The sequence below is a fragment of the Bombus vancouverensis genome, chromosome 3 (genome assembly GCF_051014615.1).
Source record: "Bombus vancouverensis nearcticus chromosome 3, iyBomVanc1_principal, whole genome shotgun sequence".
Classification (NCBI taxonomy): Eukaryota; Metazoa; Arthropoda; class Insecta; order Hymenoptera; family Apidae; genus Bombus; species Bombus vancouverensis.
Genome location: NC_134913.1, coordinates 19,397,886 through 19,411,161, shown reverse-complemented (window position 1 = coordinate 19,411,161; position 13,276 = coordinate 19,397,886). Strand labels below are relative to the sequence as shown.

General features: G+C 41.4%; 1 protein-coding gene across 1 annotated transcript in view; it reads left to right on the top strand.

The window, feature by feature from the left end:
• LOC117154092 (14 kDa phosphohistidine phosphatase) overlaps nt 1-13,151 on the top strand; it is a 63,669-nt gene extending 50,518 nt beyond the window's left edge. Inside the window, exons 3-4 of the mRNA XM_033328771.2 lie at nt 11,479-11,606; nt 12,454-13,151. Coding sequence (XP_033184662.1) covers nt 11,479-11,606; nt 12,454-12,546 — 221 coding nt within the window. The 3' untranslated portion in view covers nt 12,547-13,151. The remainder of the gene's footprint in view (nt 1-11,478; nt 11,607-12,453) is intronic.
• Nucleotides 13,152-13,276: the final 125 nt, after the last annotated feature.

Below are 13,276 nucleotides of genomic sequence, written 5' to 3'. Positions count from 1 at the left end.
ACTGACATTTATAATACATAATCATAATCGTGGCGCATGATGTCGCGGTAGGCTGGTATCTAACGTTGGTTATTTTGTAATTCGCGATGTTAACGATATCACTACAACTTTTTAAAGGTTTTAGTTAAAAAAAAAAAAAAAAAAGAAGCAAAATTTGTCGATATCTAATCAAAGCTAGATAAGTTCGATAAAATTTCCGGGAGATGTTCCGATGACGGTCATAGCTTTCATTTCGCGGCAAGTTTCAAGAAAGACGCGCGGATGCGACCACGTTACGGCTAGAAACTTGGATCGAACAGCGAACTTGCTTGACGTCGATTTCCTGGGAGTTTCGACGTGAACGATTTCTTGGAAATTCTGGCATTCATTTGTTCGCGTGTCCGATATTTCATTATCGAGTACTACTCTCGCTGCGGGATCGTAAACCTCGAAGCTCGATACACCGACTTGTGTGAATGGCTCGCGGCTTCCGAGATTGTCAAACTTCTCCGGATACAATCTGTACATAGTGTGCAGGTACGTCGGTCGTGTTTTCATCGGAATCGATTCAACTACAAAACTCGCCCGCCAGGCAACCAACGTCCGGGAAGACGAACAATAACGATGCAAACGATAAAACCATCGAAATGGACCAATGGGGTGAATAGGAATCGAGCGTACCTACGATTTCCTCTTCGCAAACTTCGGTGTTAGAGACACGATAACGATAACCAACTGGACCGAAACGGAGGTTACGAGTTGAAGAAGGTTGTCCAAGCGTTGTAGATTAATTTGACGTTTCTATATAACTGAATACATACAGTCAGGAAATATATGCGACTTTAATCTCAAGAGGAATTTTAGTAAGAAAATACCGAGTTTGCGCCAAGTGTAACATAATTGTTGAAATATAGAGTAACAAAAATTATCACCGTACACGCAGCAAAATAATACGAATTACAGCCGCAAGCGGAAAATATTTTGCTGTCTTTCGCGACCTGCCTTTTCTAAATTTCCTTGTTCGAGATAGTAATTCCGGAACGCTGTTTGCGCACAGTGAGGTACAAAGCAGATATTACGTCTGTATAACAGCATTCACGTCCCAAGACAATGCGTTACCTTGTAAGTAAGCATTACCAATTTTTCATTACTAATATTAATTTTTTTATTAGATTAAATCGAATAATATTTTCCCATAGATAATTGAACCTCATAGCCCGCAAATTCCATAATAATTAATTCGCCATTAAGTTATTAATTTCCATCAAATTCCGACGAATGAATCTAAATAGCAGAAGGGAGGGAGTTATCCTGGCTCATATATGAATCACGAGATCGCGAACATGCTAAACTTCCGATGCAAAGTTATGCCCTTTGAAGGTTTATCTTGTTATCAAATTTATTAACAGCTGAGATACGCTTCTACGTTTATAGGAAGGTTTCACGCGACCGAATAACATTGGATATTCTCCCACGTTTCCTTTGGATACTCGAACGATTAAAGCAGCTTCTGACGAGACAAGATCCTTCGTCTAATTTCCCGTACGATTCTCATCCGTAAGAGATGGACTTCTTCGTAGAGTGGTCTTTATTCGTTGTCTAAGGATATTCTCACGGCCTGTCCTTGACACTCGATTTCAGCGTGCTTGAAATATCATACTCTACTTTCCCTTAATCCTTCCCACAGTAATACGTTCTAACGATAGTTCCCACGCTATGCCGATTTCTATTTCACACGTTTACTGCTCGTAAGTATCTGAACACTCTGGCCGATTCTTGCTAACAAAACGTGAATTTTCCCAAACTAATTACATTACTGATAAACAAATAATTAGAACGAATGCTTCCTAACTATTTCGGAATAAGCAGATTGTAAATGTAAATTATCTATTAGGAAATACGGTAATAATATATATTTTTATTTATCGTATGCAATACTACGTACATTAATTTTTTAAAATATATATGTGTTCGGATACTTTTCACGGGGAGACTCTAATTCGTTGCTTCGTAACCGGTGAAACAGTTCATGGTAGGTTGGGTAAATTGACCCCAAGAATCGCGATACAAGAGGCGGGATATTCTATCGAAAATAAGGATAGCCTCGTCGGTCATTTTTTCATCCCCTTTTCGACGATCCTTCGTGAAAAGGAAACCGAGCAAGTATTCGATTACGTGATAAAATATTGCCACACGAAATCTCGCCAATCATCGTGAGAACCACCCTCGATCGTCGGAAGCAAAAGCTACAGATCGCTTGGAAAAACTTCGATTATCGGCCAAACTCTTTCGTCTCCCTATTTATCCACGTCTTGCGGCCATCGTAATTCATCTCGCCGTCAATGTAATTTCTACTTCATTTCCGTGTTTCATATTTCAGTTAGAAATACAAGTGTTCGCTTTCTTTGGTGTCATAAAAAAAATTCGCTGGATCTATGACGCACGTTTTCTACAGAATACATCCGTTTCTTACGTATCTACGAGGAAATCTGCTCCGTTGTAAAACTTCTCGATTAACATTCGTCTGACGTCAATACGTTGAATGCAGGACCATTTTCACTGTTCAGACTACGCGAATCATCGATCGTCCATACTATTGCAATTGTATTATACATCGACTGATTATATTTTGTAGCATTTCACGATCGTGTTCCGTTTTACACGAAATAATTACAACGGTCCGATCTAAATGAGAAGTTCAGCGTGGGTCATCGATGGCTCACGCGGTATTCAACGCGTTAAAGGACGTTTCGCGTAATAAAAGCGTCGTCTCGTTTTACAGTTTTCGTTATCCGCCGTTTCTTCTTCCGATTTCGCGGGATTACTTTGGCTTTTACGTCGCTGTTCTAGAAATAAATTAACTCTCCGGCTATGCGTTTCATCAGAGAGAAAGTTTTATTGGCCGGGCACAGTGATCCTCCGTCCATAATCGAGTAACCCGAGTTTTAATCTCATGAAGATTTACTTTTATCCTTTGTGTGCAACTTTCCACCTTGCAGATGGAATTTGATAATAGACACAGTTCTCTGACGTAATAATACGCCACAGAAACGAAACGATATTTGTAATAAAAAGTTTTGAAAGTTTTCTTTAACCTTTCTCATATGTTCGAATTAAGAGCGTATCTTACTCGGTATCGTGGGCGCCGATCCAGATGTCCGTCAGAGGAAACGAGATTACGAAGTTTTACGTAAGCCAGTTGGAAAATCGGCTTGTGACAAGCCGTCGGCGAAAGTTAGGTTTACATCACTGCGGCCCATGGAACCGCCAAACTTGAACCATTCTCACGTAAAAAAAGACATCTTAATACGGATGGAACTTATTTTACTTTTCTCTCGCATCTTTACGTCTTTCTCTTTTGTGCCCTTCCGATCGGGTTTGTTTTCTGAATAAACACGAGCTGCAGGACACAGTTGTAAAACCTAACCCAACTACACCGATGGAAAAGTCGTTCGGTGTACCTTGAACCATTTCTCCTATCTTTGCTAGGTTTCTATTATGTAACGGCAAAGTTTGTTCAGATGCTCGTTCATCCGGTAAATACCGTGATTAATCGAATGCATTGAAAAGCATCGTCCATAAGACGAGTTTTCAACGCTTCGGCGATTTAATTATCAGCAAGTATTTCTATCGATGGATCAAAGTATTTGTTCCATTCTCGGCTGGTACACGCTCGAAAATTTTAATCGATTTCCAAGGACGTTAAACAAATTGCGCTAGAACAGATTATCGCGAGTACAATCGCGATCAATCGTCCCGTTAATTGCTTCTTACGGCGAAACGTGTGTCTCGATGGCGTAATCTTCTTGGATCCGGCTGAATAGATTATCGTCATTAGGCGATTAGCACGACGCGGATCGTTCGATCGCCCGATTTAATCCATACCTGTTATTTTTCATTATTTTCGGAGATCAAGCGAGAGTTTGAAACATAAACTGAAAATGTCGAGACTGCAGCGATGTTGTTGGTTCGATCGTTTGTAGGAGAGTGATCGTAATCCTTCGACCGGTAGGTTGACTTTTTGCAGAATTTTTCGGCGGTAGCTCGACGAGTGTCATTGTACATCGCTGTATATATTATCGGAGCTGCAAAATTCCGCGCAAGTCCTTCAAACATTTATGATTGAATTTGCTTGCAAAATATAAATTTCACGCGTGGGCGAATCGAACCAAGAGTCACGATAACCTTTAATCTTCTAGATGAACGTTGATTCTCGTCCGATGTATTTTAAATTGCAACTTCGCTCTCGTTGGTATAAATTTCCGGTCTCTCTGAGCGACCTACGATGTTGTTTCCAGACTTGGCGAAACGAGCCCCAAAATTCTAGCAAACTTATTATCAACTGAATATCCGTCTTTAATTCACGACCAACATTTTCCACTCCTCGTTTCACGACTTAATCAATCCGGTGAGCGTGTCACCCTAAAACTGCTAATTGCAAATGAATATCGCCAGAGTGCTAGTGGCATCGGACCTTAATTTCGAAAATTTGAAAGCGGCATTGAGCGTGTCGCGGGCGAATTCACATCCCAAGGACGGCCATATCCCTTCACGGTTACAACCTTTCTCCCTTGCTCGGGATAATGAACTTGAGGGCGATGATTATACCGTCCTAATTAACTTCCCTCGACCTTTTTCACGCCTGCAAACTCGCTCGCCGATAATTGGACCGTGGTTCGAGTCGGCCGAATCGCAGCGTGCTGCAATCGCGTTTGCTTGTCTCTCGATGAAACGTTTTCGACAGGTTGGCTGGAGCTACAGCACGGCGGAGTGCAAAATTCTCGTTCGACGATTTGCTTTAGTCAAACGTTCGTAAACGTCCATGCGTAAAAAAGAGAGAAAATCACGGCGATTTCCGAGTTGCGCGATGTTCGTTCGCATGGCGAACGAAATCAACCAGTCCATTTCCTTGTCCCATTTCCTGCTTTATTTCATTCTCCCGTGGCAGTAGCGACCTTGGAGAAAAGCTACATTCGCGGTGGTTGTCGATGGATGGACCGGAGATTCGATCGTTGTGTCTTCTCTTCTGGTTTAATCGTGGTTTTTCATCTCGTTGCGTGATATTTCGCCGAAAGGACGATATTTCATCGAATCGCGCGTGTAAATCGATGCCATAAATCTTGAGTTGCAAAGCTGGAAGCTCGTGACAGCGAAATTGACCCGTCTCACCTGCATAAATCAGTTGCGCGTTTTCGCGCTGCAGAATATCGTCTGGCGTGATTATCGAAACTTCTGGACAGGTTTTCATCGTGGACACCTTAGACGTTTTGCCGAATGCCATTTTGATCGGATAAAATGTCTTCTGTTGCTTCGACTAGCGACTTCTTTTTCGTAGAGAAGGCTACAGTTGCCATTATGATAACGACATCCACGAACTCGTCGTTCGCATTTACTGATACCTTTCAGATATAGAAATCGATAAACGTTTCGAGACTGGTACAAAAATAATTAAATCTGATTCTTCCTATTTTCTCGTATTTTATATTTGTAACAATCGAAGCTAACATGTCTCTACATTTTTTTATACGAACACGGGTACTTATGACACAACGAATTTGAGATTGTCTAGATCCTAAAATCCTGTTTAAGATCTTGTCTAACAAATGTTTGCGGATAAATTTTGAATAGAACCACGTATATTATCGTATATTTACGACGAAGGATCAAAACAGATTTTTCTGCTGCGGAAACCAACTCCGGCGAAGCCAGAGCTCTTTCACCTAGCAACCGGAAGCTTCTCGGCCCTCTACCTTTACCGTGTTTTGCACTTAGCGATTTACCCGGCCGTGCTTTTAGTACCCACCGAGAGACCGAGATACCCCTTCCTTATCGATTTCTGGTAATTTCCAACTCACCCCATTCACCCTTTCTGACAATATTGCGGCTGATATATACAGCGTACGTTCACGTCGTCGATCTTCTGGTGGCCTATAAATGCCGTTGTGCTTTCTAACGACATCACTCGCTACAACCTTTATTTTAATCACAGATTTACGCATCCACTGTCCAGCGCCTCCGGATCCAGCGATAGTCGGGTCGAAGATGAATTTTTTAACGAAAGAAAAGTCGAAAATCTGATCAATTAGGCGATTATTTAGGTGTGTTATGTCGCGTAAGACATCTGCAGTCCATCCCTCGCTGCTGGACAGCCAACGGTCTACGTACCGTCACTCCGACCCTCGATAAATCTAAGGATCCACCATAAACCTTTAACTTTTAACTTCGTTGTGTCAACGTATGATTTTCGGTCAATCTGTTTGTCCCGAAGGATTTTTTAATCTTAGAAATATTTTCGGTGCACGGCTGGTTTTTAGAAAAGTCCTAAAAATTACGGAGAAAGCGGGTAGTGACCTAACGAAAAAGTAACGAAAAAATCCGGTTTTTCCCTTAAACAATGACACCAACTAGCAACGTTGGTAGGAGGTTTCCTTTCCCTCTCATCTCTCGTTAACACTGACTAGAACCAATGGACATCGCAGATCGTTGCCCTCGCCTTGCTAACGAAAAGCGTGAGCAACGAATCCGCTTTCTTCGTTCAAAACACCACACCCACACCGAGCTTTCCTCCGTAATTGCATGAGAGCGGAACGTCAGTCTCCTCTACTGTTACGTCAACTACAACTAGAAACTCAACTATAAGGGCCTTGCTCGACTACCGACGAATATTGTGCAAGTGTATCGCATCTTCGTACGCCAAATCATTGTCTACCACGTATATCATACGCAACGGTGTAACTCTTAAGTGTTGAAAGTATATAGTTTATAACCCTGTTAATCGCAGCGTTATACCACTTCAACCACCCCTATTATCTCAATGGAAATCAGGGGATCGATCTATTCGCGGCGTCGATTATTATAATCGTAACGGGAATTTACGACTGCCGTTGACGCGTTTCCTCGCGATTGCGTCTCCCCGCGATTGGTCGAAAATACAAGGTGGATGATAGAATTTAGATGGATGTTTCAGTTCAAAATTTGTCGACGGTGATCGTGTGAAGCGCGATTCGCCGTGTTAACGAAGTTACCATCTCAAACAGCAAGGAAAGGCTGGCAGTATAATTTTAAAATAACCAAATAGTCTTTTCGCACGAGAATTATCCAATACCGACCGTGTAGTCCTATCTTTATTTTTCATTTTTATTTCTTCATTATTCAGCGTCGACGTACTCGGGTCGCTTCCGCCTCGCGTCGAAACTTGGAAAAACGGAAGCACGGAATTAATGGGATACGCTGCGTTTAGATGGGTCAAGATAAACGTTTTTTCGTCAAGGTTTTACTACGGACGGGTCGTGGTCGCCTCGTTTGTCACGCGTGTTACCAGTCTCCTTCTACTCTTTTTTCTTTTCCGGTTCTTCGTCCAATCAAAAAACGATAGCACCGAAGAAAACCACTCGACAACGTTGTTCTCCCCCCCCTTTTTTTTTTAAATTTACTGCACGATTTATAGCGATATTTCATCCCTTTCAATCTCAAACCGAGACCGAGCTTTTTCGTCGATTCTGTGTCCACCGTTTCTGTGAAATTTATGTGCGTCGTCTGAACGTCGGACAATGAAATCGCGTTTAATATGCACGGGTGTTCTGTCATCAGCGATACCGGCGAGTATACAACCAACGTCAACAGAGAACCACTCTTTTGTCACGTTTTCTTCTTCTTTTTCCCTTCCCTTCCCGGATCTGGATAATTGATTTCCCGCTACTCGATAATTCCCTTCATTTATTTCCCATCTTCGCGTCTAACTTCGTTCCAAGTTTCTTCGAAATTATTTACGACCTCTGGTTTACGAACTTCTTCGTAGGACGTGTGTTTCACAGCGTAAGAATACGACGAAAGTTATTTTTTCTCCAGGGTTAACGAATATTACAAAGTACAGTCGTCCTACAAGGAAACGATTTCCATGCGAAAGAAACAAGGGTCACGTACGAATATCCACAGTTCTTGGCGAAATATTCATTCGTTTCGTGTCTTCTATCTTTGGAAATCGAACTATAATGTAAAACCTTCCTTATCGAAACAACGATGGGAATCGGATTGACAACCTGGATTCTCGTTGCATAAAGAAACACACGTGTTGGCAGATAAGGATAGCTTTATTAAAGAATGATTCTAGAAAGCAAACAATCTGTGCGTTTGCAATTCGTTTGCTCGATACTGTGTTTACTATGCAGATTCGTGACGTCGATATTGCGCAAGGATCAATGGAAAAGATAAATACGACGCGCTCGTTGAAATTAAACGAGTTCGTTCGCGTTCCTTCGAAATGAGAATCTTTAAAGAAGATCTTTAAAAGAGAAATCTCGCTGATCGTATCAGAGTAGAGATTACGATCGTGTTCAAAACGGCCAACATATTTGGTAACTTAGAGTGTCTGTTAATAATTCGCCGAGAGATTCGAACTTCCGCGTTCCGTTCGAATTCTCCGCTGGGAGAATTCGATCCGTGTCGGAACTTCGGATTGCGAGCGTCGCGACGTGTTTACGTTTCACAAAGCTCGTCGTGACCACAGGCTTTGATTAACCAGAATTCGACTCGGTAGCGTGGTCTTCGCGCGGAGCCAGTTGTTCCTCCGTGAAACAGAGAATTTCTAATTCTCGTCCGAATCTCCATCTTTCTGGACCGAAGATTTCCTCAATTCCGAAGCTTTCCCGCGCTTTGGATTAACCTTGCTCTTCACAGAACGTGTTTCATTGGTTTTAAAGTACCTTCGTTTTCAAGTATTTTACTTCCGTTAGTCTACGATGTAGACGGTAGATTGGGTTCTACGGGAGATATAAAAATTGTTGGAACCTTGCCAAGAGTTCCAAATCCTTAAACGTAGCTACGGGGTTTATTCGAAAAATCACGAAGTTTATATATTCTTTTTAAGTTGTTTAAATATACAGAAGACGTATTACTTGTTGTTGTTTGTTATTGTTGTTTCGAAATTATGTTTTTACTTAAATCTGCCATAAATGTGTAGTAACTGATGGTTTCTTAGAGTAAGGACGAGTGATGATGGTAGAGTTCAAAGTTTAACGTATTTTAATAAGTGATATTCGATAACGAAAGGACAGACTACAATATCGTCGCACGCCGACTCACACTCCGTGTCCGCTCAACTCGCACTCTGCTTCTCGACTGACTCTCTGGCCGTTGTAGCACTCTATTGTCTTTTGCTAGGCCCACCGCACACGTGTTCTACAGACGCTCGTAGCCAGGGTCACGTAGGTCTTTTCGGCAAAGCTATTTACCTGAAGGACCCGGTAATGCATTGATGGAGCCGACAGCGCCTCGGCTCTCCCGACATTGTCTGTAGTTAGCTCGACGTTTCCTAGGTCCTTCTCCCCGATACTACAAATGTGTAGAGGATTGTAATATAGAATAACAAGAACTTGCCGTTGCAACGCGTCAGATATATTTAAAAGAATGAAATAAATTAGTAAATATAAATAATGGCGAGACACGTCCGTACAAACGTATTCGATAAGACAGTGTATAATTGCTCGCTGATAACTCGATCGATAATTCGTAGATACTCGGTATACAGGGTGATTGGTAACTGGTGGTACAAGCGGAAAGGGGGTGATTCTACGCGAAAAAGGAAGTCGAAAATATAGAATAAAAATTTTTCGTTTGTGGCTTTGTTTTCGAGAAAATCGACTTTGAATTTTCGCTCGGTACGCGTGCACCTTATCGCGTCTCGTTATACCGGATCTCACTGTAAATAGGGAAATTAAGGATCTCACTGTCTCGATGGAGAAATTAAAAAAAAAAGAAATTTTTATTCTATATTTTCGACTTCTTTTTTCGCGTAGAATCACCCCCTTTCCGCTTGTACCACCAGTTACCAACCACCCTGTATACTGATTCGCTCGCGATCGCGTCCGTTTACTTATACTGGTCGGGGCAGAGTCGGAAAATTCAAATTCGTCTTTGTTCGACGGTTGCACGCAGCGGCGACATTGTTTTGCCCGGAATTTATTTATTGTTACATTACGTGTATCCTAACGATCTTGATACTCCGAGACGAAACAACAACGTGATTTGAATTGTCCTCTACTCACGTGCCGTTACAAATGCATAAAGTCCACAACGTATCGTCCATAAAGATGCACAATGAGGCGAAAGTTTAGCCCAGCCCCAATTTTGATTTTTACTTCATCGTCTTCAAAGCGAATGTCTTAAGAGACACGACGACATTTGCAACGAAGCATCCGGAGATTATTGCGATGCATGGTGCAGGCGTACAATCTATTCGGTTATTGCAAGACTTTATTCGGTACGCGTGGCGCAAATTATTCCATTAGTTAGTCACGAACTTTCGCGCCGTCACCGCGAAATTAAACAGGGAACCCATAATGGAACCTTCGTTTCGACTTCCGACTGAAAATGTCAGTCAGTTTTGGATCGTCAAATACGATGGAAATGTTGATCTTCCATTTATATATATATATATATATATATATATATATATATATAACTGGCAATCGTACGGTTATTTAATTTCTAGCAATCAGAAAGATATCGGTTTTCCGTTTCATCGACGAGCGGAGATTGCGGAAATGAATTTTCGCGCGAGATATCGCACAATGAGAAATCCAATTTTTACATGGCAAACGGATACGCGCAAAGGGAATGGTCCATCGACTCGATGTTCATCCTCAAACCTGACAGATATCAAGCTTTTTATTTCCAAATTTTGTCACGTTTTATATTTTTTGTTTTTATTTTTTATCAATACTCTGGACGGTCTTTAATTTGCCAAGTTTTCAAGTGGAATAAAATTTCTCGAAGCGGAACTAGTGTACGAGCTGTAAAGATTTAATCGGCGCATTATGCGACGAAACGACTGGATCGAATTCCCTTTCGTTTCGTTCGTCGACTGCCTGTTTCTTTGTTTTAATGCCTTCGTAAAAATGTTATCGTCGTTGGATTACCTCGGCCAGTTATAGCACTGGGCGAAAGTTTTCAACGATCTTAAATATTATTGCTTTTATAACGACTAAACATGTTTATCGAGAACAACGCTTTACGAAGCTACTACTATTTTGTTAACGCATATCTTTACGAGAGAAGATTTTTGTTCACGATGTTACTCGTAGATAGAGAACGTATAAGATTTATTTGTAACGCGATGAAAATCTTTCGCGACGATATCGATGAAAGTTCGATAACTCTTACGTTAATTCGAAACATTAAACTTTAACAAAATCTGAAGAAATAGTCTATACATCGTTCCGATTAGCGGAAGATAATTTCTTCCTATTTTAAATTAAAGTAAGAGCAGGAAAAATTAGTTCAAGAGTATGCTCGTGTACTAATATTTAGATAACGAAGCAGCTCTCGAGGCGATCCTTGCACCATCGTTCTATATTATTTGTATATTCCTTTAAATATGTCCTTAAATATATGTTATTGTACGAGAAATCAATTTAAGAAATGGAAAAAGAATGACAATTAAAATCTTGATTCTTAAATTAACCTTCGTACTAATCGCATCCTCTTTCTTTGTTGCTTTAGCCAACATTTTTAACGAGGTTGCCGATCATGTGGATACGATTCGTTATTTGAGCTGCAAGTGCCACGGGGGTGGAAGAATCGAGCACGACCCGGACGAAAAGATCATCAAAGTCTACGGATACTCCCAAGTAAATGCAGAGATTAATGAGTTCTAACGAACTTCTCTGTCTAGCTCGATCTAATCGGCTAACTCTTCGTTCTTTTACATGCTACTAATTTACTAATAACCTACCAATGTTCTAACTCCGACATCGTCCACATCGACGCTCCTCTATCAGGCTCGTGCGACTTTCTTCTCGTTATGTAATTTTACTCGCGTCTAGAGCCGGAAAACTCGTCGATAATACGAAGATAATGCGAACGAGGATTTTATTACGTCCATGTATCAGAAAAACTTCGATAAAACCAATAAATCGCACAGATTTTCTCGTTAAGCGAAGCTCGAGGCTGAATCGAAATTAGATGAAAAGTAAATCCGCGAGCGTGGTAGATAAAATCGAATTTCGCCTGAAACTGTGTTTGTAAGGAAAACTCGGAGCGCCGATGATCATTCACCGGGTTCCTGATCTTAAACGGCCTACGTTGTAGACTAATTATTCCACTTTGAAGACTGGGATGGAGTAGGCGCGCGATAAGATCAGCGAAATTCGCATAAAACCTTATCACATCGCAACCATGATATTCGATGGGTTGAACGAGGTTCATTGGGAGGGGCTGTGGACTTTGGAAAAATGGCTTTCCCGAATCTGGTCGGAGAGACCTCGAGGGGAAGCAATTTTAACGCTGCCTGGGGGTACCGTGTCTTTTTTTCTTTATTCCACGAATCAGAGTGGAGTGTACTTTGGAAACAGATCGCTTCGCGTCGTCCCTGCGTTTCGTGGATCAAAGCACTGTACGGAATTCGTAAACTGGGAAGATCCACGGTTTACGACATCTCTGATAACAGAAACGAAAAAAAGGCTGCTTTATTTTCAGGGCTTCGGAAAGGCAGATCACGAAATGACTGTTGGTCTACTGAAAAAGAAGTACCCCGACTACACGATCACTTGGTCCGACGATGGATATTAGACCGAAGAAGGATTTGTTCTGCGCGTCGCACAACGAGAGAGAGAGCGTTAAATGTGTAATTGAATAAAGAGTGTCTATGGCTTCTATTGCCGTTGCCTTGATTCTGTAGATTTCCTATTTAGCGGTAACACGAGCTAATACGATTCAAAACGTTTAATTATACGTCGTTTAATTGCTAATTGCGACTAACAATCTACTCGTTCGAACGGCTACGAAATTAATTTACCGATGTAACTAGTTCTAACTGATAATTCATTCGATTCGGTTAATTTGATGTCGTCGAGCTTGCGTTCTTTCTTAATTAAATTAGTTTGGTTGATAAGCGTTTCGTTGAACGATCCGAACGCGTGTTATGGGCGACAAATTCGAATCGGAGCATTAAATAAGAACGATAGAAGGATAGACGTGACGTTGAATGGAAGTTTGCGTGCTGGTTTACGAAATACCGAACTGTCAAAAAAATCAGTGTGTTCCTTAACTGCTGTTTGCGTTTCCCTATGGCGAACGTAGGAATTATCACAGACGATTCGTCATTGATTGTATCACCGAGCTACGAAATAAACGTGACGTTTGTAGTGGCAACCTACCAACGTCTTGCTCCTTTATCGATATAATTCTTAACAACTTTTGTATCTATCGCTGTTCCGTATTCCATACCCGAGGTACGCGAACGCGACCCCTGTTGTCATCATCAGGGATACCTGATATCAGCAGTCATCCAAGGACAAGC